The sequence below is a fragment of the Stomoxys calcitrans genome, chromosome 1, assembly GCF_963082655.1.
Source record: "Stomoxys calcitrans chromosome 1, idStoCalc2.1, whole genome shotgun sequence".
NCBI lineage: Eukaryota > Metazoa > Arthropoda > Insecta > Diptera > Muscidae > Stomoxys > Stomoxys calcitrans.
In genome coordinates this window covers 207,215,990-207,239,915 of record NC_081552.1, presented here as the reverse complement: position 1 = coordinate 207,239,915, position 23,926 = coordinate 207,215,990, and the positions used below count along the sequence as shown (strand labels likewise).

Genomic DNA, 23,926 nt, shown 5'->3' with positions numbered 1-23,926 from the left:
TATGGTTCAAATCGGTCCATAACCTGGTATAGCTGCCATATAAACCAATCTTGAAACTTGACTTCTTGAGCCGCTAGAGGGTGTAAGTCTCATCCGATTTGGCTGAAATTTTGCATGAGTTGTTTTGTTATGACTTCCAAGAACTGTGCTTAGTATGGCGCAAATCGGTACATAACCTGATATGGCTGGCGTTTAAATCGGTCTGGGATCTTGACTTATTGCGCCTCTAGAGGGCGCAATTCTCAACCGATTTGGCAACGGCTTCTCCCATGACGTTCAATATACGGGTCCAATATGGTCTGAATCTATAGCCTCATACAGCTCCCATATAGACCGATCTTCCGACTTTGCTTCTTGAGCACCTACAAGGTGCAATTCTTATCCGAATGGACTGAAATATTACACAATGACTTCTACAATGTACAGCATTCAATTCATGGTCCGAATAGGACTATAACTTGATATAGCTCCAATAGCATAACAGTTATACAGATACAGCGCAAAGAACTCGACAAATGCTATCCATGGTGGAGGGTATATATGATTCCGCCCGGTCGAACTTAGCACGCTCTTACATGTTGCATATTATTTCACTAAAAATTTAAAGTCGACCTAGACAATATGAAAAATGTATTTATTATTCGAACTTAGGACAAAAATGTAAAAATTATTCGAGCAGATGCTATTTGCCCTTTGATTGGTAGGGAACTAAATTTTTTTTTTCTCAATTTGTGATTATTTTAAAAGCTGTTTGAGCTCGGATTCCAAATAAATTTCCCAATGAATGACATGAGTTACCAAAAACTTAAAAAATAATAAAAAGCGATCAGACCTTAACTAGTGATTTAATTTACAAAAAAAAAAAAAAACACCCTACTTTAAGAAATTACTAATAGTTTACATGTCATCTTTTTTTTTAAAGTTGAATGCTTTGTTGTTTCAATTTTATATTGCGCCATAAACATAAATCTGATACTGCCGATTGACGTCCGGTATTGAAACGTAAATCATAAAGTCTGAAATAAAAAAAAAAATAACGGTGATCATAATTATCCAACATTCACAGAAAGAATACAAAAGTAGACGTTTCATCAGCAGCTGGTAGATGTCACTTTACTTACCTGCTAATTAAACCAACATTGATGTCTTCGGTTAACATTACTTTCAGTAAATTATGCATGAGGGTTGCAGGCAAAAGCTTGAGAACAGGCCTTATGCGCTCCTTGCCGCATTCCACCAGCAGTGATATAAACTGATAGACAAAGTATATTTTCGGTGATAGCTCCTCTGTGGTGACAAATTGTTGAAACACCCTAAATATATACTGTATGGATGACTGAAGAGGTTCGCGCAATTGTGTAGGAGTTTCGCGCATACTTGAATGCAACGAAGACATGTTGGAGCCCAGCAGTAAACTATTCTCGGAAAGAAAGTCATTGGAGCAAGAGTTATCAGAACCATCTCCAGTTATTTTGCGCATTTTAGCCGCATTCAGTTCTAAATCCTCGCCATCATGTGAACGGGAACGTTTCTTTTGCGAGAAGTTAGCTTGTGTCCTTGTCTCCAACGCAGAAATAATGCAATAAACGCAAAGCCGAGCCAAAACGTATGATTGTGGTTCGTTAATATCATCTCTAAAATCAGAAATGAAATAAAAATAGCAACAAAGTGTTTGTTTAATGTGCCACGTTAACATACCCCTGTCGATTATTTATTATTTGAGGAACAACTTGGGTCAGCAAGGCTTCGGTAACGCGCTCAATATCCAAATGGGATATAGCAAATATAATATCCAAAGTTTTCATCATATCCTGAAAAGAGTAATAAGTACGAAATTTTATTTTCCTATGCCATTTGAAACTAGAAAATAAAAAAAAGTTTAATTGCAACAATCTTTGCCCATTAGGGTGGTTTTATATCGAAGGGAAAAAATCGATGTCGATTTTTTTTTGGCCGCATCCCCCTAAAAAATATTGGAAGATGTTAACATGTGCTGCGGGGGTCTCAAACTTTTAAAAATATCGATTTTTGGTTATTTGGGTAATTTGTGGACTTCGGCGACCCATATCTCTGAAACGGCTAAAGCAATTTGCCCGTTTCAAACATCAAATTTAAGGCAAACATCAAATTCAGTATTACACACCTTCTTCGTTGAGGAACCTAAAATCTTGAGAATCTTGAGAATGAATCTCAAGATTTTAGGTTCCTTAACGAAGAAGGTGTGTAATACTGAATTTGAGATAATGAAGTCAATGTCCCTAAAAACGTGCAAGGTAACCCTTGTGCTGATAGTCAGTCTGTCGTTTTTCTTGTAATTAAGGTAGGGATCGCTTTTATTGTCTAATCATCACAAAAATTTGCACATATCACTGTCTAAGCCCAAAAATAAACGTAATCAATCGGTTCAGATTTAGCTCCCATATATTGGGTTGCCCAAAAAGTAATTGCGGATTTTTTAAAACAAAGTAAATGCATTTTTAATAAAACTTAGAATGAACTTTAATCAAATATACTTTTTTTGCACTTTTTTTTCTAAAGCAAGCTAAAAGTAACAGCTGATAACTGACAGAAGAAAGAATGCAATTACAGAGTCACAAGCTGTGAAAAATTTTGTCAACGGCGACTATATGAAAAATCCGCAATTACTTTTTGGGCAACCCAATATATAATTCGCCCGATTTACAATTTAAAGGGAGTAGTTACAACAATTTTCGACGGATTTGCACGAAATTCGGTATGGAATGTTATATTACCCATATGAAAGCCTCTGCCAATTTTTATCAAAATAGGTTCAGATTTGGGTATCGGCTTTTTTGTGGCAATAAAAAAATCATAAATCGACTAGAATGTAGGCATCAACACCACACAGGAGTTTCAAGATTCTTCAACAACAGCATTAGCAATACTCTGGCCTGGTGCAAAATTTGCAAATTTTGCCCATGAACATTCCATTAACGAACAGGGGCAAACTTCTCACATATCAATGAGTGCAGTCCGATACAAGTTTAAGCTCAATGATATAGGGGCCTCCTTTTTATAGCCGAGTCCGAACGGCGTGCCGCAGTGCGACACCTCTTTGGAGAGAAGTTTTACATGGCATAGTACCTCACAAATGTTGCCAGCATTAGGAGGGAAAAACCACCACTGAAAAATTTTTTTGAAGGTGTCATAGCGGACATGCTAACCTCTGCGCTATGGTGGCCTTCTCTGGCCTGGTGTGAAGACTAAAAATCAGAGTCGTCAGTGTTTTGTCTTTGTCCCATTGCCGCGTCTCTATGACCAAGTGCTATGATTACGGCGTGGGTGAATCACGTCTTGGTGAATGGCCTAGCCAGTGTTCAGCCCTTGTCCCTCAGACAAAGGAGCCACTGAGTCATTGACCACACATTCGTGCCAACCGCCTACTCCCGCGTTCCGATGACCAAGTGACGATCGCGTCGTGAGGGAATTTACGTCTCGGCGATGTGCCTTGCTTATGTTGTTGTTGTCTGCTACATGTCTATATGTGGAGGTGGCGATCCTCGTCTAGCACCTATAGGTGAGCAAGCTCGTTCCGGTCCAAAGGATCGATCGCCGCGGGAACATGGTGGCCATTGGTTATTTAAAGGCGCCAATAATTCGCCTTGTCATAGCAAGCATCATAGGCACTCAGTATTCATGCAAGAGCCTGTGCCGGCCGGCCTCTCACTAAGACTCTCCACTCGATACCGCTGATTGTCCGCGACTGCAATTGCAGCTACTCCGTATAGAGCATTCCACTATCCGCAACCTGTGGATGCGCCCGGTAGCTCGCAGCTAAGCTTCTCGTGATAACAATGAACGCCACCCAGATTCCACCTAAAAGTTCTAGCCTATGTAGTGCTCATAGTTATACCGTGCCTTGCTAGTGTTCTGTCCTTGTCCCTCAGACACAGAAGCCACTGAGTCATTGACCAAGTGCCATGATCACTATGTGAGTGAATCACATCTTGGAGCCGTGAATAAATGCAGTCTCGTAGCTTAGTCTATACAGCGTTCTGCCCTGGTCCCTCGGTGTCATACCCCTACACCCGCGTCCCTGTGACCAAGTGCCACGAACACGCCGTGAGTAAATGACGTCTCGTAACTAGCATTTTGCCCTGGTACCTCAGTGTCAACCACCTACTTTCGCATCTCGGTGACCTAGTGCCACGTTCACGCCGTTGTCCACTGTCCGCACAGGACCTACTGCCAATCGCCTACTCCCGGTGAGCTAGTCAATGACTCCATTGACTATGCTTTCGTTACAGCCGTCTACTCCCTTCTCGGTGACCTAGTGCCACGTTCACCCCATGATTGAATCACGTCTCAGTGATTGGCCTAGCAAGTGTTCTGTCCTTGTCCCTCAGAAGCCACTGAATCACTGACCACGCATTCGTGCCAATCGCCTACTCCCGCGTTCCGGTGATCAAGTTCCATGATTATTCCGTGAGTGAATCACATCTTGTAGCCTAGTCTAGTCAGCGTTCTGCTTTTATTCCCCAGAGACAAAAGCCATTATTCACGTGTTCGTGTCAACCGCCTACACCCGTGTCTCAGTAATCTAGTACCACGTTCACGCCGTGAGTAAATCACGTCTCAGTAATTCGCCTAGCCAGCGTCCTGCCCTTGTATCTCAGAAACAGGAGCCCCTGCCCATGCGTTCATGTCCACCATCTAATCCCGCGTCCCGGTGATCAAGTGCTACGTTCACGCCCTTGCCCACTGTCCGCACAGGAGCCACTGACCCATTGTTTTTACACCAGCCGTTGAGGTATTGATCGCCAATCGGCTAATCCCGATGAACTAGTCAATGACTCCATTGACGACGTTTTCATTACAGCCGCTTACTCCCACGTTCCGGTGATCAAGTGTCACGTTCACGCCGTGAGTGAATCTCGTCTCAGTGATTGGCCTAGCAAGTGTTCTGCCCTCGTCTCTCCACCACTGATTACGAATGTGCCCACCGTCTACATCCGCGACGCGGCGACCTAGTATCTCGATCGCGCCGTGAGTGAACCGTCTCTCAGTAACCCTACCCAGTGGTCGGGTACAATTTTTCTGGGCAAACGAACACAAAATTTCGATTTCAGTGCGACATGTGGAAAAAATGCTATATATACTTGGCCAGTCGAAATCAACATTAATTTGAATCCCATTTTGCCCAATTGGCTTTCATGTTCGTTGTGTTGTTGTTGTAGCCACATTTTCATGTTTCATGAGGTGGCGATCCTCGTGAGTCCACCATAGCGCAGAGGATAGCATGTTCGCCTATGACGCTGTACGCCTGGGTTCTAACCCTGGCGAGACCAGGCGGTGATTCAGCGGTGATTTTTCCCTCCTAATGCAAGCGACATTTGTGAGGCACTATGCCATATTAAAACTTCTCCCCAAAGAGGTGACGCACTGCGGCACGCCGTTCGGACTCGGCTATAAAAAAAGAGGCCCTGTATCATTGAGCTTAAACTTGAATCGGACTGCACTTAGTGATATGTGAGAAGTTTGCCCCTGTTCCTTAGTGGAATATTCATGGGCAAAATGTGCAATTTTGGTGACGATCCTCGGCATGTATTCTGTAAGTGAGTAAGCTCGTTTCGGTCCAAAGAACCGATGGCATTGGGAACAAGGTGGTCATTGGTTATTTAAAGGCGCCAATAACTCACCTTGTCATATCGAGCATGGTTGGCACTCAGTATTAATGCAAGAGCCGGCGCCAAACGGCGTCTCTTTGAGACTCTGTTGTTGTTGTTGTTGTTGTGAGACGGCAGCCCTTGCCGATGAAGAACTCCATCGGGTCAATCCGGTACGTACAACCGGCTGCCATGGGATTGATTGAGACTCTCCGCTCGATACCGCTGATGGTCCAAGAGTGCACTATGTGCAACCTGTGGACGCGCCCGGTAACTGGCAGCAAAGTTTCTCATAATAACAATGAATACCACACAGATCGGAATCATCCCAATCCCGTGACGTGCCATTTGTTGAAGTACCCTGTTGTGAAATAAGCACAAAAAGCACTTGCAGTGATATTCAATCAATGCTACTTTCATCTTAGCATTGATGAAAGTAAGTCTTTCTTCTCTCTCACTGCACTAACAAGAGTTAGGGGACTTATTGAAACCTGTTTCAAAAGAAATACATTCCCTACATCATACTCAATAGTCGTTGGATATGTAGAGCACCTTAATCAATTTTTAATAAGGTGTTGATGGAGATACAAGGCGTTTCGGAAATCGCGATCCACCATGCCAGTCAAAGTTCTATGCTTGTGCTAAGTTCGTGCTCCAATATGTTCGAAAAATCACGAGTGCTTTGTGGTCAATATGGAGTTCCTTAGAGAAAATTGAACTAAAAAATCAATTTTTCATCTATTTAATAAAATGGAAAAATACCAACGGGAGCGTAGATTTCAACACCCAGTGTATAAATACTTTATGCAACCCATTTCCCAACTTACCTTTTTATATTTACACTTCAGCATTTCTTCTACCAATTGAGAAGCAAGCCAGGCCGGTCCGGCGGCATGTAGAAGCGATTCTATAACTTGAGCTGCCCTTGGTGGTACCCAACCATGATCTGCTACTGTACTCCAAACATCTTTGAATTGGTCAATTAAGGGATTACGTGAAACTAGATTTTGTGTCAGTGTTAAGCTGCGCGATTTTAAGCTACCCGTAGGATGGGCATAATATTGCATTTTGCGTATAATTTGGAAGGAAAGAGCAAGACGTTCTTTGACATTTTCCTGTGAAGACATTTCATCGTTGCCTGCTGGCGTTAGAAATTGTTGAATCATATTCAAAGGTTTCAAAACTTCTTTCTAAAAAAACGTAAAGATTTAAAATAGTGATTTTAAGATGAACCCTTTATTAGGGTTTAATATAGTAGAGCTGGCAAACTATCGATAATCGCAACATTCCATAGTTTTAATAAAAAAATATCGATAGTATCGATACTATCGTTAATTTCCCTATATTTCAAACGAATAGGAGAAGTGAAAATCAGAAGATCGATCTCTTATCGATCTCATATAGAAGCAATATCAATGCACAGACCAAGTAAATCCGAGGTCAATAAAGTCATTTGAAAGTCATAAGAGAAATTATTGCACAAAATGTAAGCCTAATCGGTTGAAAATTGCGCCCTCTACAGGCGCAATGTATCATAATGAATACAACATTCAGTGTCTGATTGCTTATTTTAGTTTAGTTTTGCAAAAAATTTAACTTTTGCAATAGTATCCATCGGAAAAACATCAATCGATATTCAGTCAAGAAATCAAATTTCGATAGTGCCATCTATATTTTGCCAGCTCTATTTAATATTTCAATGGGGATTTTTTTGCATGTTCTTTACTTACATCTTTAACCGAATGCATGTAAGCACTCAAAAACGAGGTTGCACAAACCGAAAATGAAAACATTCGCCTTTTAATGTTATCCAATATGTTTTTAACATCAGCTGCCGATAGGGTTTCCTTTTCCCAAGAAATCAACACATGATAGAGAACTCCAGGTAAGTTAATACAGATATCTTGCCAAGTAATATTTCTAGAAAATAAAAAAGACCAAAAAAGAATGTTTTTTTTATTGGATTTAACCATAAAAAGTTACGTACATCATGCGAAATGTTAAATGATAAAGAGGATTGTGCGATATATTAAATGATGCAGAGGAAGTGCAACCTAAAGACATTATAATAAGAACTACGACTACTAGGGCGTTGGGGACAATTGTAGATGTCCGACCCACAGACCTAAAGAATAAATAACGGGCAGCTACATGCCCCGAGACTTAAAGCAATATGAGAATGGAGGAGCGATTCCCATTACGCTCAATATCTGAGCAAATCTGTTTCGGCTCATAGGACCGATCACCGTACAAACCTTGTTGTTGTTGCAAGCGCACATTTTTGTATGTGAAGGTAGCCATACTGGCCAAGCTCAATTGGTGAGCAAGCTCGTTCCGGTCTATAGGAAAATTATGTTGTTGTTGAAGCCACATTTGCATGTGGAGGTCGCGATCCTTGTTTTGCTCCTGTAGATGAGCAAGTTCGTTTCGGTCCAATGTACCGATCGCCGCGGGAAGAGCGTGGCCATTGGTTATTTAAAGGCGCCAATTACTAGCCTTATCATATCGAGCATCATAGGCACTCATGCATGGAGCATGGAGCATTTCACTATCCGCAAACTGCGAACGCTACTGGGCGCTCGCAGCTAAGCTTGTTGTTACTGCAACGAACACCACAAAGATCGGACCTCAATGTTCCAGCCTGTGTGGTGATCACAGCTATCTTGTGCCCGTGCGAGACAGTGGTTGTTGTTGTTGTAGCAGTTTATTGTGTTCTATCTTTCGTCTGCTTGATTCTGTTGAGTGTCAAGACCCAGGAACTCTGCGATGGGGTGCGTCCACAGGGATCTTGATCTGAGTCAAGTGGGACTGGCCGGGCAGTTAAACTGGTGACGTTATCGTGCGGTCCCTGGTTACAATCGGGACATAGCAGTGTGTTGTACACTCAGGCGGCAGCCCTTGCCGATGAAGTATTCCATCGGAGATTGAACCCACTTATGCCGGGGTTGCAAGCTTGGCCATTAATTGGGACACAGATACCAACCGGCGATATGTACACGTTGTATAGCTCTATCTGGGCAGTACCGGACGTGACTGCTATCCCCATGCACTCCATGTAGGGGTCACTAGAGCCAGGCGCAGGCGAGAAGGGTCTATATTGCGCGGAATGGTGTATCACGAAGGCCAATCCCCCACCTCCATTCCTTGAGCGATCCTTACGTAGCACATTGTATCCGTGACAACTGGACAGGCTGCAGGTGTTGGCCAGCGTTCTCTCCTGGATCGCTGCGACCAATATGTTCTTCAGACTCATAAAATCCACAATCTCATCGATCTTGCCACGAAGACCGTTGCAGTTTAGTTGCAAAAATAATACATTTCCCGGCACTGGCCTGGCAATATTGGGGCTGGGATGCTGCTGTTGCGCACGAGAGAGGTCGGGGGGTCACATAGTCCGACAACGAGGACGCTTGTGACCCACTGCTGGCTATGTTCGCACAGCACCTTGCAACATATCAAGTATGACTATACTCCCGTAGTGAAGTGAGCACAGAGCAAGATCGGAAATGTACTCACTCCATGCACCGGTTACACCTTACCGACACTGACCGATGATGTTCGCGGCAAACCGAACAGAACCAGGGTCCGGGGTTCAATCCCGGCACGGACCAGAAGCGTACGGAACTCCGGGATGTGCTGAGGCGACAGCCCTTGCCGATGAAGGGTTTCATCGGGTAAATCCGGTGCGTACAACCGCCTGCCAAGGGTTTGTCGAGACAGTGGTGCGATGGTACACTGCTGACGCTATGACGTTAAATGCGAACATATGCACACTGTAAGTTGGCCATTAAAGCAATAGGAACGAGGCAACATAGCAATGTCACGAACGGTCTTAGAAAGAGATTAAAACTTCTCTGAGTATGGCACAATCTGCAAGGGCTTGGCTTTGGGCATAGCATCGCAGGGCAATAGAGAGTGCAGACGACTTGGCTGTAGGGTCCAAAGGATTGACGCACGCATGTAGGAGTTTATAACAGTTGAGTGGCTGGAGGAACGACAAAAATCCTATGAGGATATCAGGATCGAGACAAAACTCAGCTAGTAAAGTGGGGTAATAGAAGATCAATATGGATTTCAGCATTCCTTACGAGACACATAGGACTATGGGCGCATAGTTTCGCCAAGTGACAGCGTGTACAGGACGTGGAAGGCGAAGAGACGTTTGATCATTTCTTATATCGTTGCCCGGCTTTTGCGCCTAACAGGTATGGATATTATCCATCACATTGCTATAACAACAACAACGAGACTTGAATGGAATAAGGATGGAAAACGATTAGAGTCTGTAGGAGTTAAGGCGAGTGCATCTGCCGGAACGTAATTGAGGCAGAACTACTCTGGTTTGCAGGGGGAGGTCAATTTCTTCGGGTGCAATGAAAGGCGGTCGTTCTCCAAGGATTACATTCACCCGGTAGCCATTTACCGCATCTGCTACCGTGTCTGCATCAATGTTGTCTACACCTGCTTGATATGCCGCTTGATAAAGAGGTTCTCTCTTGTAGCGCTGAACCTCACGCTCTAGATCGTGTAGATCTATCGATAACAGCCCAAAAAGTATTGCTTAGATAGCATGTAGTTATGTCTTCGCACTGGTAGAATCTTTGTCCCCTGATGGAGGTGGTCCACGTGAGAACTGAGGAGACAGCCCGTCGCAGTTCAGAGGGTGGCATTCTGACAAATCTGAATATTATTCCACTGCGTGTCAGTAAGCTGACGAGACCACACTGGCGCTGGATTTGGTGAACGCCTATAGTGAATCAGCATCCTCTAAGGCGGACAGTTAAAAGTATTGGATTGCCCAAAAAGTAGTTGCGGATTTTTCATATAGTCGGCGTTGACAAATTTTTTCACAGCTTGAGACTCTGTAATTGCATTCTTTCTTCTGTCCGTTATCAGCTGTTACTTTTAGCTTGCTTTAGAAAAAAAGTGTAAAAAAAAGTATATTTGATTAAAGTTCATTCTAAGTTTTATTAAAAATGCATTTACTTTCTTTTAAAAAATCCGCAATTACTTTTTGGGCAACCCAATAGATAAGCTAACAAGTGATGCAAAATATTCGTCCAGACTACGGAAATTATTTATTGTGTGTCTTAAACAAAGCAAATCATATCACTTTTGAGACAAAAGGGTTGACCAAAGGGCAAAAATGTGTAGGTACTAAGCTCCCTGGAGTCAGAAATCAAAGTGGAACAATGACCGCCGTATATGTATTAAAAACCTAATCCCTTTTATTCATGAGGAGGCCACCGTAGCGCAGAGGTTAGCATGTCCCCCTATGACGCTGAACTCCTGGGTTCGAATCCTGGCGAGACTATCAGAAAAAATTTTCAGCGGTGGTTTTTCCCGCCTAAAGCTGGCAACATGTGTGAGGTACTATGCCATCTAAAACTTCTCCCCAAAGAGGTGTCGCACTGCGGCACACCGTTCGAACTCGGCTATAAAAAGGAGGCCCCTTATCATTGAGCTTAAAACTTAAATCGGACTGCACTCATTGATATGTGAGAAGCTTGGCCCTGTTCCTTAATGGAATGTTCATGGGAAAAATTTGTTTTTGTTAAATCTATGGGCTTTAATTACAGAACCCAAATCTATGGTCAATGAATTTGAAGTATTTAAACACAAAACTTACGAAGTTTTCAACTGAGCATCGGGTTTGCTAAAGGTCATCAATATCTCATCCACAATATTTTCATCGCATATGGCAATCATTTTACGAGGATTCTTTGGTTTATTACGTTCTACCATACACTCACGTACCCATTTCTCAAAGAAACTATCACCATTATCAGTTAGAACCACCTAGACCAAAAAAAAGAACAATTACTTCATGGGTTACTGAAAAAATTTCCAAACATTTTGAACTTACACTTGAGCCATAGGTTTGTACAATAGAGGTCAACATCAAAAATGAGACATCAAATAAAGTTGAACGTATGATTGAGGATTTACCAACTTCCCCGGGTATTTGTTTGGAATTTTCATTGCATTGTATAAGACGAGAGACAAATGTCTTGAGACGACCTTCAACGGTGGCCACCGATAGCAGCAAATCAAAACTATTGCCTGTTGCGTTTAGACATAAACTTTTGTTGTTGTTGTATATTTTGTTAAGATTTTCATAACGTACTCACCTACTAGCACAGTACACAATACCTCCAAAAGCGCCTCTTGCACCTTGTTATAATCGGTACTTAAGGTTTTCAAAACCCCTGATAAAGGTACCTCAGCACGTATAATAAAATTTATAATGGACTGAGTTTGATTGCCCCATTCGCGTTTTTGTAACAACAGCGAAGCCTCCTGATCTCTTTGGGCGGCAAAATGTTTAACATGAACCTCATTTACCAAATGTTGCTTGGCCCAATCATTGAGTAGGTAGTCGATAATGTTACAGGAACACTTTGAATCCATTAAATCCAATAGAAGATTATCTTCCAATAACATTTCAAAGGCTTCCACTACTTCTGGTATAAAATCGGTGGGTGTGGGTTCTGTGGGAGCTAAAATAAAGAGAATAGCTTTTAGATACTATTGACAATACTGCTAGTCACCTAAATAGCTTGCCTCTATTCAAAGCATGCAATTGCTTTATTATTTGTGGCACTTTGAAAAATGTAAATGCACCCAACATGGTGTCATGACTGGTCTCTGCCACATTGCTGAGGGACACAAAACCGGCGCGAATAATTTCGTAGAACAGACGTGTATTTGAGAATTTCTTTAATCTCTGCAACATTTGCATTTCGGCCACATAATACGATGTGTCATTGCAGGGATTTAATAATACCTCCACTGCCAACAAAGGTTGTACGCAATAAGATATGGGCTCTGGCAATGGATGCACATCCAGTGTTTTCATATCCAAATGATGGACATCTATGTAAGCCAATTTTTGCAAATATTTCTCAACATTCGGATGTGATGGGGTGAAATTCGAGTTGGTCAATGATGTCTTAATGGTAGCATAATTTTCACGAATTTTGCTATAGTTGTCAGGATCCTCTTGGCGACCCACATACAAAATAGCTAGAATGAATTGATTCCTAACTAACTTTTCGATAACCGTACAGCATTGATCATGCAGATATGATTGTTCGGCACTTAATTCACGATTCATTTCATAGCTTGTGGTAATAGTGGCAAAAATTTGCATTAACCAATCAACCAATGAGACGATAGCACCCGGCAAGATTGACTCTTCCACTTTAGTTCTGAAAAGATATGTTTGATCTCAATCTCTTTACAATAAGCCATAAAATAAAGTTTCAATTACCTGCAGGTAACCCCATCCAAAATCGAATCCACAAAATCTAAAAGAGATGTTAAACAGTAGATGCGATCAAAGTGATCATATTTTGAAATGCGTCTTAGCACAGCCGCATATGAAACCAAATGGGCACACAATGAATGCTTTAGATAGTTTAAAACCATCTGTAAAAATAAAAAACAACAAGAAAGGAATATTAGATAAACAATTCTCTAGAAAGTGGGTGAAGTATGTTTAACTCACAGGGTTGGCTGTTGATCCTATCAAAGCCTGTTGCAAAATGCAATCAGATAAATTATAAGCATCGCCGCCTGCACCACGAGGAATAACCTGTAAGTATAACATTTTAGAATAATATATAATTTCTCAATTATATTCCGAACTTTCAGAACCATTAAACAGAAACAGTATCATGGCGAAAAGCTGATCAAAGTCCGCCTCATTTGCGATGTAGATTGGCTCAGTATTGGGGGTTGTCTTGGCATATACGAATCCACGATAGAAATAAATCGAGGAAATTTTCTTCTGCTTCCTCAATTTAATACCCGATTCCAAATTTTCAAGTTCGAGGCAGTAAGCAAGGCGTACTTAATAAGGTGGCCGCATCGGCGAATTGATACAACAAATCATTTTTTTTTTGGGAACTTGATATGTCAAAATTTGTGAACAGGGCGAAGAAAATTCGATTCGCCCTGACATTTAAAATTTGCGGCAAATTTGCTTCGACCAATCAGAGCAAGAAGAAAGAAGTTTATTAATTTGAGAGTGAGAAAACATATTTATATTGGGTTGCCTAAAAAGTAATTGCGGATTTTTTAAAAGAAAGTAAATGCATTTTTAATGAAACTTAGAATGAACTTTAATCAAATATATAATTGCCATTTTGTTCGATAACCTTTTGCCATCTTCCTGGCAAATTTAGTATTCCACCCTCATTGAACTTCTGGCCTTTATCTGCAAAAAAACTGAACCAAGTGCGATTTTATAGCCTCATCATTGCCGAAAGTTTTACCATTTAAGGAGTTCTGCAAATATCGAAATAAATGGTAGTCTGATGGTGCAAGGTCAGGGCTATATGGTGGATGCATCAAAAGTTCCCAGCCAAGCTCACTCAGTTTTTGGCGAGTGACCAAAGATGTGTGCGGTCTAGCGTTGTCCTGGTGGAATATGACACCTTTACGATTGACCAATTCTGGTTGCTTCTCCTTGATGGCTGTATTCAATTTGTCCAATTGTTGACAGTAAACATCCGAATTAATCGTTTGGTTCCTTGGAAGCAGCTCAAAATATACCACACCCTTACAATCCCACCAAACAGACAGCATAACCTTCTTTTGGTGGATATCAGCCTTTGAAGTGGTTTGAGCTGGTTCACCATGCTTGGACCATGATCGTTTTCGACTAACGTTGTTGTAAACAATCCATTTTTCATCTCCAGTTATGATTCGTTTTAAAAACGGATCGAATTCATTGCGTTTAAGGTGCATATCACAAGCGTTGATTCGGTTTGTTAAATGAATTTCTTTCAATACATGTGGTATCCATATTAAAATTGACGCCAAACAAACAAATGTAAACAAAATTTCGCGCACTTTTTTTCTAAAGCAAGCTAAAAGTAACAGCTGATAACTGACAGAAGAAAGAATGCAATTACAGAGTCACAAGCCGTTGAAAAAATTTGTCAACGCCGACTATATTACTACTATTGTATATTACCGACAATTACTTTTTGGGCAACCCAATAAATGTTCAAAATTCCAATTAGCTCCAGAGGCTTTAACTACCACTGGGTGGAGCATTGAGGTCCGATTTGTTTGGTGTTCATTGCTACCACTAAAAGCTTAGCTGCGAGCTACCGGGCGCATCCACAGGTTGCGTATTGTGGAATGCTCCATACGAAGTAGCTGCTACGGCAGTCGTGGACAATCAACGGTATCGAGCGGAGTGTAATCTTCGTCTGTTGAGATGTGGCCACGTTTCTAAACTCGCTTAATCTCAAAACTGTTGTCATTCGTTTCGGCTAGGGCGGTGGCAAGGTAGATAAAGTTGCTGACTATCTCAAAGTTGTGGTTCCCAACTTTCTCCACTTTCTTTATCTGCTCGGTTGTACAAGGCATTTTTGGAGTTAACCAGTATTATTCTTCCCTTTATCTCAAAACTGGTGTCATTCGTTTCGGTTACGGCGATGCCGAGGTAGTTGTGGTTCCCAACTTTCTCCATTTTCATTATCTGCTCGGTTGTACAAGGCGATTTTGGAGTTGAAACCATCCATTCACTGACTCTCTTTCGATTCTTTCAAAGGCTGCAGTTACTACTTCCGGTGACCGACCTATGATATCGATATCGTGGGCATAGGCGAGTCGCAAGTGTTCTCTTGTGATTAGTGTGCCATATCTATTCACAGCTGCATCTCGTATAAGCTTTTCAAGCAGTATATTAAAGAGATCACACGATAGACTCTCTCCTTGTCTGAAACCTCGGTTTGGTTCAGAGAGATTCTTTCCCATTCTTACTGAGGAACGCGTATCAGCAAGTGCCATCCTGCAGTCTTAGGGATACCAAACTCAGAACATGGCTTGAACGTAAAGGGCTATCGAAAGCGGCTTTGTAGTCAACCAAGGAGGTGGTAGGTGTTGATTTGTCCTTCTCCGGTTTTTTCCAGGATTTAGCGCATTGTGAATATCTGGTCTAGGGTGGATTTACCAGGTCTAAAGCCGCATTGATAGGGCCCAATTATCTCATTGACTTTAGGTTTAATCTTTCACACAGTACGCTCGAGAGTATCTTGTATGCGATGGGGAGGAGACTTATTCCTCTGTAGTTGGCACTTTCCATCTTGACTCCTTGCTGAGGTTCCAATCATCGGGTATGCGTTCTTCAAGCCAGATTGCGCAGACAAACTGATGCATAACGCCTTATTAGCGTGTCGCGCTCGGTCTTTAGTAGTTCAACGGATAACCCATCGGCTCCTGCTTCCTTGCTATTTTTCAGTCGAGTCACTGTTACTTGGACCTCATTCTGACTAGGAAGTATACCATCATCAGGGATTGTTTCTGCGGTATCCTCTTCGCCGCCAACATCGCACACTAGCAGTTGGGTAAATTGATGCCTTATATCTGCCATAAAACGAGGCATGAATTTGGCTGTGGATTTATGGTTGTCGGAGACTGAAACACCTTGTCTCCAGGTTTACTCCGGTAGATGAGAGGCTAGCCACAATCCGCATAAAGAGCAAATTTTCCAACATCAGCCTAATTTGTGCCCTTGCCCCGACGACGAAAGGCAAAGGACGAACAGACCAAGGATATTTTCTACGACTCCTAGAAAGAGAATATGACTGCTGTCGCGCCCATGACAATTAAAATTGTTCTGGGTGATTTTTTTGCGAAAACAGCCACATGGCTATCACCCGATAAACCAACCGGACAGCTGTGAGCACCACGCAGGCTGGAGCATTGGGATCCGATCTGTGTGGTGTTCATTGCTGTCACCAGAACCTAGCTGCGAGCTACCGGGCACGTCCATAGATTGCGGATAGTGGTATACTCTATACGGATAGACTGCAACGGCAGTCGCGGACAATCAGCGATATCGACCGGAGAGTCTCAGTGAAAAGTCGGGCGGTACCTGCTCTTGCACAAATACAGAAAGCCTATAATGCTCGATAGGTTAGGTTAGGTTTAAGTGACAGTCTACCATCAGACTCACTTAGATATTTTCGTCCATTGTGATACCACAGGAACAGAAGAAGGAAGATTCCTTCCAGTTCCTATCTTTGAACCATTCCCATCGCTTTAAAAGCCCAATAACTTACGAATGTTCACATCCGCTTAATAAGACAGGATCTCAAAGAACCTGAAATGGAATTCCTTCTGACTGCTAGTGCGGGACACACTCACAGAAGGTGTTTTATTGTCTCTCCTTCTGATTCGATGTCCCCACAGCTTCTGCAAATGTCGTTGCTGGCAACCTTTAGTCTGTCAGCATATTTTTAAGTTTTTAAGAGCTATAGGAAGGTTAGCTTTAAGTGGTCAGCCATCAGAATCAGACGTTTTCGGCCATTGTGATACCACAGGAACAGAAGAAGGAAGATACCCTCTAGTTTCTACCGTTGAACCATTCAGATCGCTGTAAAAAACCCAACATCACATTCGCTTAATCAGACAGGTTCTCATAGAACCTAAAGTGGAACTCTTTCTGACTGCTAGTGCGGGACACACACACAGAAGGTGTTCTATGGTCTCTTCTTCTCCGATGTCCTCACAGCTTCTGCAAAAGTCGTTGCTGGCAACCTTCAGTCAGTCAGCATATTTTCCCATTAGACAGTGACCTGTCATGACGGGCACAATGACTGAGACGTCTGTTCAAGCCAGTGCGAGCAAAGCGGTAGACCTCTTTAAGTCTAGATTAGGCCACATAGTTTTGGAATGCACACAGGCCCCTCTTTGTGATCATCTATCATTCGTTTTCCTTCGGACCTGGTCCTGAAAACTTAACTTACATATCGCTAGAGGCAGATTCAAGTTTCCCTGGAATGTGTTAAGTAGTTCCTAGTCTCGCAAGCTCGCCCGCTTTACATTTGCCTGGGATATCTTCGTGGCCCGGCACTCAGAACCGGTGCATTTTGAACTGTTCAGCCATTTCGCAACAGTCGAGGGCGTCAGTCAACGGCCACCCAGTTCCCGCGGCGACCGGTCTCTTGGACCAGAGTGGCTGCAACGGCAGTCGCAGATAATCAGCGATGTCGACCGGAGAGTCTCAGTGAGAGGTCCGGCGGAACTGGCTCTTCCACCAATAACGGAGTGCCTGTAATGCTCGGTATGACAAGGCGAGTTATTGGCGCCTTTAAATAATCAACGGACATCCTCAGTGATCGGTCCTTTGGACCGGAACAAGCTTGCTCACCTATAGAAGCTTGACGAGAATTGCCACCTCCACATGAATATATGGCTACAACAACAACAGAAACTGATTTCTACTTATCTGTTCTCACTGAATGTGGAGAAACGATCAAACTGCTACAATAAGTTGTAACTGTGCAAGCCTTTTATACGATCGCCCTATTGATGCTTACTGAACGCATCAATTGCGGTGGACCTAGATACTAATACCGCATTTTTATGAGTATACCGCAAATCAGAAAAGTACCACCACTGGCAGTTCTCTGCGGCAAACCTGCCAAAACACTGTTCTAAAGATGGTTAACCTTGACCATCAACTCGAGGAGACCTAGATCTTTAAAGTTCCAAATCATAGTTAGATTCTTCTAAGCTGTCATCGGGGGGATCACCCGTCCACACATCACCGATACACTTGCAACCTCCTCATACAGAGCGGGCCTACAGCAAACTGTATCCAATGCGACTTTATTATACCAGCCGAATATAATCCCTGGTGGACGACTACCACCAATTGCAGATGACGATAAATCCCACGTAGGAAAACCAGAGCTACTCTGGCCCAATTAAGATCCCAATCGCATCTACTCATTAAAATTTTTTCAGGGTTGTCAAAGCTAAACTTCCGTCTAGCAATAAGTGTCACATTTACTAAATTAAAAAAATAAATATTCTCCAATAGATATATATTCTCCTGTGTGTACTTTTAAGAAACGCAGGGTACTTGCAAAATGAAATTCCTTGCAAATACTTTACAATTCATCAGACTAGTGCAGAATTTCGCAAATTGTCAAAAATTCCAATATGCAACTACCGCATATCAATTCAAAATCAAACAAACTTCTTACTATCCCGATCGTCGTTTGGAAATGAATCGTGTAAATGAACAACAAGAATCAGAGCTGTTGGCTGAAGAAATTAAAAAACATCATCATTTGCCCAAGGATTATTACTATAGAGTACTGGGACTACATAAACGAGCCACCACACAAGAGATAAAAACGGCCTATTATGCATTGGCAAAACGATTCCATCCTGATTCTGTTAACACAAGTAACGACCAACACATCTCAAAACGATTTCAGGAGATATCCAATGCCTATCACATTTTAACCGATGAATCTAAGCGCTTGGAATATGATCAACTGGGTGAAGTGCGAGATGAAAAATTGTTTTTAGAAATGGTAAAAAAGAAAAATATTGGCAAGGAACATAAAATAGTAACGTCTAATGCATTGAGAGGATTCGATGGTTTGGCAAGACCAGCGGTCATGGAAAAACAATCGGAAATGTCAATATCCAACGATGGTAAGTAAATATGTATTGCTTATTGTAAGGCACATTTTCCAAGAAAAGTTGTATAGCTGACTCCCCGACCAGAGATAAGGAATTTGAAAAGAAAATATTTGACGACTGGGCCTAATATCGCTGAATCAATCCAACTATTTAAACAAAAGGTGGTTTAGTTCATTAGGTTAGGCCATATCAGCAAGAGATTCCCTGAACTTATTTTTAGGCAGGTAAAACGGTATTCTATGCCTTCGCTAGAACTGGTAATTTAGTACAAAAGATGTTCGACCAATTCCATCTCATTCTTCCCAAGTCCTCATTTCCCTGTGTCAAGTGCGATGTTAGTTGATGTTACTGTTCTTGTAGGAGTGTGATTTACGATTGTCATCCAAGGCGTTGGGCTCCGACGGAATCTCTACACTAATGTTGAGGAATCTGGATCTACCTGGAGTCAAGTATACTACGAATGTCCTCAACCTGTCTTTGAAAACTTTTATAGTACCCGATGTCTGGAAGATGGACAGAGTGATCCCGCTATTGAAGCCTGGAAAGGTTCCGAGTAAGGGGGAGTCGTACAGACCGATCTCCCCACTCTCACCAGTAGCCAAGACGGTTGAGGGACTACTCCTCCCGGGACTTGTGGGAGAATTACCATTCATCGGCCATTAGCATGGATTTTTAAAACTGTATATCACAACTGTTTTGCATCCAGCAATCCCATGACAGCCGGTTGTCCGTACCGGATTGACCCGATGAAACTCTTCATCGGCAAGGGCTTCGGCCCAAATGTACGTGTTCGTATTTTTTCGTCATGGGAGAGGCACATCCCGGAGTACCTTCTCCGCACGCTTCTGGTCCGTGCCGGGATTGAAAAGAACCCCGGACCCTGGTTCTGTTCAGTTTGCCAGAACCGCCTCCATCGTCGGTGAGGTATAATCGATGCATGGAGTGGGTACATTTCCGATCTTGCTCTGGCCTCATTTCACTACGGGAGTAAAATCATGCTGGATATGTTGCAAGTTGCTGTGCGAACAGGTGACGTGAAATCATGCGGTCCCTGATTACAATCGGGACATACATCTTGCACGTAGGCATCAATCCTTGCTCTGTAGAAGTTGAGGCGGCTGCATCTGTCGCAACCTAATTGAGCCAGAACTACTCTGGTTTGCCGAAGGAGGTCAATTTCTTCAGGTGCAATGGGAGGCGGTCGTTCTCCAAGAACTACATACACCCGGTAGCCAATATCGAGCATCAAAGGCACTCAGTATATGTGCAAGAGCCTCTCATTGAGGCTCTCCGTTCGATACCGCTGATTGTCCGCGACTGCCTTTGCAGCTACTCCGTATGGAGCATTCCACCATCCGCAACCTGTGGACGCGCCCAGTAGCTCGCAGCAAAGCTTCTCGTATTAGCAATTACACCACACAGATCGGACCTCAATATTCCGGCCTGTGTGGTACTCACAGCTATTCCGTGCCGGGATCCGATACGTACAACTAACTGGCTATCTTGGGATTGATCTTAGTGATCATACATCGCGATAGCAAATCAGCACTCCTATCTTGAGTTCATGATTCCTCCGGCTTGGAATCTGGGATATTCTTCTTTCAAAAACACTGTCCCAAAGGACCTTGGATATTCTGCAGCATGTACCTCTAGTCCTTGCCTACATTGCGAAGTCATCGTGAAAAGCATTTTTAATGCTAAAGTACTCATAAGTGGTCCATCACGGTCCCGTGGCAAGTTTTGATTTCAACCTAGGACGGTGCTTGCGGTGTTCTTCTCTATCAAGTGGTGCCACTATACCGCACGCCGTTCAGACGCCGCATTAAAAAGGAGGCCACTTATCATTGAGCTTAAACTTTAATCGGACTTCACTCATTGATATGAGAGAAGTATCGCCTGTTCCTTAAGGCAATGTTAATGGAAAATTTAGCATAGTAGTATCCATAGTAAACTGGTTGTAAGTCCAAAAGGATTTCTAGTTCGATAGGAATTGAGGTGTCTGGATCTGGCAAAACATAGTTTAGTCAGAACTAATTTGGTTCGCCGAAAGAGGTTAGCTTTATCAGGGCTGCGGATGGTGTCCTAAAACTGCATTTATTTGGTATCTGTTAACCACTTCCGTATCCTCATGAATGCTGCAATCTTACCTTTAGTGCAACTTAAGGGTAAGTTAGCCCTTTTTTGAAGTCTTCGAATATTTTCGTGACCCCTTTTGGTCTCGCTTAATATCTGAATATGGCCATGTAATTGGAGGCCACCGTAGATAGCGCAGAGATAAGCATGTCCGCCTATGATGCTGAATGGCTGGATTTGAGGTACTATGTCAAAGAGGTATCGCACTGCGGCACGCCGTTCGGACTCGGCTATAAAAAGGAGGCCCCTTAAGCGTTTTATCTAGTGGCTAGAGAAAGAAAATAGGGTTTGACGATTCTCCCTTGCTAGAATTCCTTCCTGGCAGTAGTGGATCGACGCTCCTGCCGCAAATTTGGGCCTAAAATCTACAGAAAGGAAAAAACCACCAGAAGTGAGGTCACTTTTAAAAATAAGCAATAATAGCTTCTTTTTATTTCATATTGAACCGCTTTGTAAAGATAAAATTGATTTTTGCTTTCATTTCACAGATATACGCCTAATGGCAAATGTCGATCAAAAATTGGAAATAACATTTCTTGAATCAGTGCACGGTGTAAAAAGGATTGTTGACTTAAAATATCTTAGAAAATGTCCTCAATGCAATGGAAATTCTCAGCGTATGGCTGGTCGTGGCAGTCCCGAACCTTGTCGGAAGTGCAACGGCAATGGACAGTTGAAAAAAAAGACAGCAACCTATACAGCGCTCACCGTCTGCGATCAGTGCCATGGTAAACGTTATATTAATCGAAATCAGTGCGATTTATGTGAGTGTCGTGGATTTGTACAAGAATCAAATAAAATAACCATACATGTACCTCCTTGTAAAAGTGGTGACGTTATAGCCGTAGAGAATCCCAAAACTGGACAATGTTTTAACTATCGCGTTAATGTCCAAGAATCCAATTATTATCAACGCATAGGAAATAATGTAATTACAGAAAAATATATAAACCTCTCCGAGGCCATTCTCGGTGGTACCGTGAAAGTGCGTGGCATTTATGAAACTCTGGATTTGAAGATTGAACCTGGCACAGAATCTCACACAAAAATCACTATAAAAGGCAAGGGTATAAGAAGCCGAGGTGACGGCGTTGGAGACCATATTGTGTTGGTGAAAATACGTATACCCCACCAGTTGACCATGAAGCAAAGGCAATTGATATTGGCATTTGCGAAAACAGAGGGCCCCACATTTGATGGTACCATTTCGTAGACCTTCCCAAATTTCTTTTATGTTCATGAATAATTAAATAAACAAAGCTAAACATACATTTTTTATGTTTATACCCCATTGACTATCGGTCCAACGTTCCCGCCACGCAACGTGAATGAGTTTAATGATTTTATTTTCTTTCATATCCACAATTTTGTTAATTTTTAAGTGCAAATAAATATGCCACTACACTTTTATTAGCCGACAAACTATAAACAATGTCAAACAGTGGTGCTAACTCATGTTTGGTTCATTGGGACTAAACCCAAGGTGGATTTATACAGAAAAGGTCATTATTATGACATAATGAATGAGGGCTTTACATGACACATCATGATGAGTGGTTATTGTAATAGTATTGGTGACAATAATGTGTCACATGTACACATAACCATATGTCATGGCTGAAAACTCAAAATCATTTGATTTTCTCGATGATTGGAGTCTACCGATATTGAAAACACACGTTCTGTCCAATATAATTATAAAAAATAAAAGGATAGTATAGAAAAAGTATAATCAAAGAAAGACAAAACCGACATTCTGTTGTTGTGCGGGACATACCGTTGATGTGCCGTATGAATTGTATATCAATAGACAAGGCGGAACCCTAGTATTGCCATAACGGATCAAACTAGAGGACAGAGTGGGCCTGGTGGTTTACATTGAGAACCCAGGGACTGAGAGCTGTTTTAGACTGCCTGACCATAATACGGTCCTGCAGGCGGAGATCCGGGCGATCACGGAATGCGTGAGGTGGTGTGGTGCTAATGCGAAGACGTCGAGTGTGAACATCTTTACCGACAGTAAAATTGCCAACCAGAACGGTAAGGTCACGAACAGTCTTGCAGTATAAGAAGATTAACGCCTTCTCTAAGGATGGAAAAATCCGCATCGTTTGGGTGCCGGGCCATAACGGAATAAGGGGAAATGAAAGGGCAGACGATTTGGCGGTGAAGGCCAGAGGACTGCCGTCAATAAACTTGGTTGCCTTTCGGGTCGATGCAGTCCGAGTTAAGGGAGTGGGCGAAGAATGCGCATGCAACATTGTGAAACAGCGAAACGGTCGGCAGGACGGCGTAAATCCTATCGGGTAACAAGATCGTGAGACGACGAGGCTATTACTGAACTACGAGCTCACTTATGTAAAATCGGTGCGGCAAGTGATAGCATGTGTAGGGCATGCGATGAAGATGATGAGACGTTGGAGCATTTCCTTTGTCACTGCCCGGCTTTCGCGTCTAACAGATACCGGCACTTGGGTGGAGACACAATACCAGACATGAGAGTGGTATTGAAAGCGATTAAGGATTTTGTAAGTAGCACGAAATTTCTAACTTAAAATGTTCTTTTTAGAGGTTACTTTATAGTATTTAGAGCGCACAAGAAGCCGATTACTGGCTGAGGTATATGTCCATAGTGGCATGGGGCGGATTAATATCTGCACCCTCTTTTCAACCTAACCTAACCTAATACCATCAAACTTGGCCGG

At 42.5% G+C, this 23,926-nt stretch overlaps 2 protein-coding genes across 3 annotated transcripts; one reads left to right on the top strand and one right to left on the bottom strand.

Annotated features, from left to right (window-relative positions):
* Nucleotides 1-615: 615 nt before the first annotated feature.
* LOC106089843 (mediator of RNA polymerase II transcription subunit 24) lies at nucleotides 616-22,660 on the bottom strand. 2 transcript variants are annotated; one of them, XM_013255837.2, is made up of 12 exons: nucleotides 22,492-22,660; nucleotides 13,138-13,224; nucleotides 12,901-13,058; nucleotides 12,192-12,838; nucleotides 11,759-12,127; nucleotides 11,494-11,690; nucleotides 11,257-11,426; nucleotides 7,358-7,547; nucleotides 6,455-6,817; nucleotides 1,699-1,811; nucleotides 1,122-1,634; nucleotides 616-1,016 (listed from the first exon to the last, which is right to left on the bottom strand). In XM_013255837.2, exons 1-12 carry the CDS (start codon nucleotides 22,576-22,578, stop codon nucleotides 917-919), a joined length of 2,994 nt encoding a protein of 997 aa, XP_013111291.2. In that variant the 5' UTR covers nucleotides 22,579-22,660; the 3' UTR covers nucleotides 616-916. The 2 variants fall into 2 exon arrangements, with proteins under 2 accessions (XP_013111291.2, XP_013111292.2); XM_013255838.2 differs by lacking the exon at nucleotides 22,492-22,660 and adding an exon at nucleotides 13,278-13,601.
* Nucleotides 18,418-22,490, top strand: LOC106089844 (protein tumorous imaginal discs, mitochondrial). The gene is made up of 2 exons (XM_013255839.2): nucleotides 18,418-19,100; nucleotides 21,710-22,490. Exons 1-2 carry the CDS (start codon nucleotides 18,524-18,526, stop codon nucleotides 22,432-22,434), a joined length of 1,302 nt encoding a protein of 433 aa, XP_013111293.2. The 5' UTR covers nucleotides 18,418-18,523; the 3' UTR covers nucleotides 22,435-22,490.
* Nucleotides 22,661-23,926: the final 1,266 nt, after the last annotated feature.

Bases quoted from the DNA above. Each gene is read 5' to 3' on its own strand.
- LOC106089843 (XM_013255837.2), bottom strand. From the start codon at position 22,578: ATGAAAGAAAATAAAATCATTAAACTCATTCACGTTGCGTGGCGGGAA. The intron at 11,427-11,493 runs GTAAGTTCAAAA...TTTTTGGTCTAG, and splicing joins TACAAACCTATGGCTCAAGT to GTGGTTCTAACTGATAATGG. The intron at 1,017-1,121 runs GTAAGTAAAGTG...TTTTTATTTCAG, and splicing joins AATGTTGGTTTAATTAGCAG to ACTTTATGATTTACGTTTCA.
- LOC106089844 (XM_013255839.2), top strand. From the start codon at position 18,524: ATGAAATTCCTTGCAAATACTTTACAATTCATCAGACTAGTGCAGAAT. The intron at 19,101-21,709 runs GTAAGTAAATAT...TTCATTTCACAG, and splicing joins AATGTCAATATCCAACGATG to ATATACGCCTAATGGCAAAT.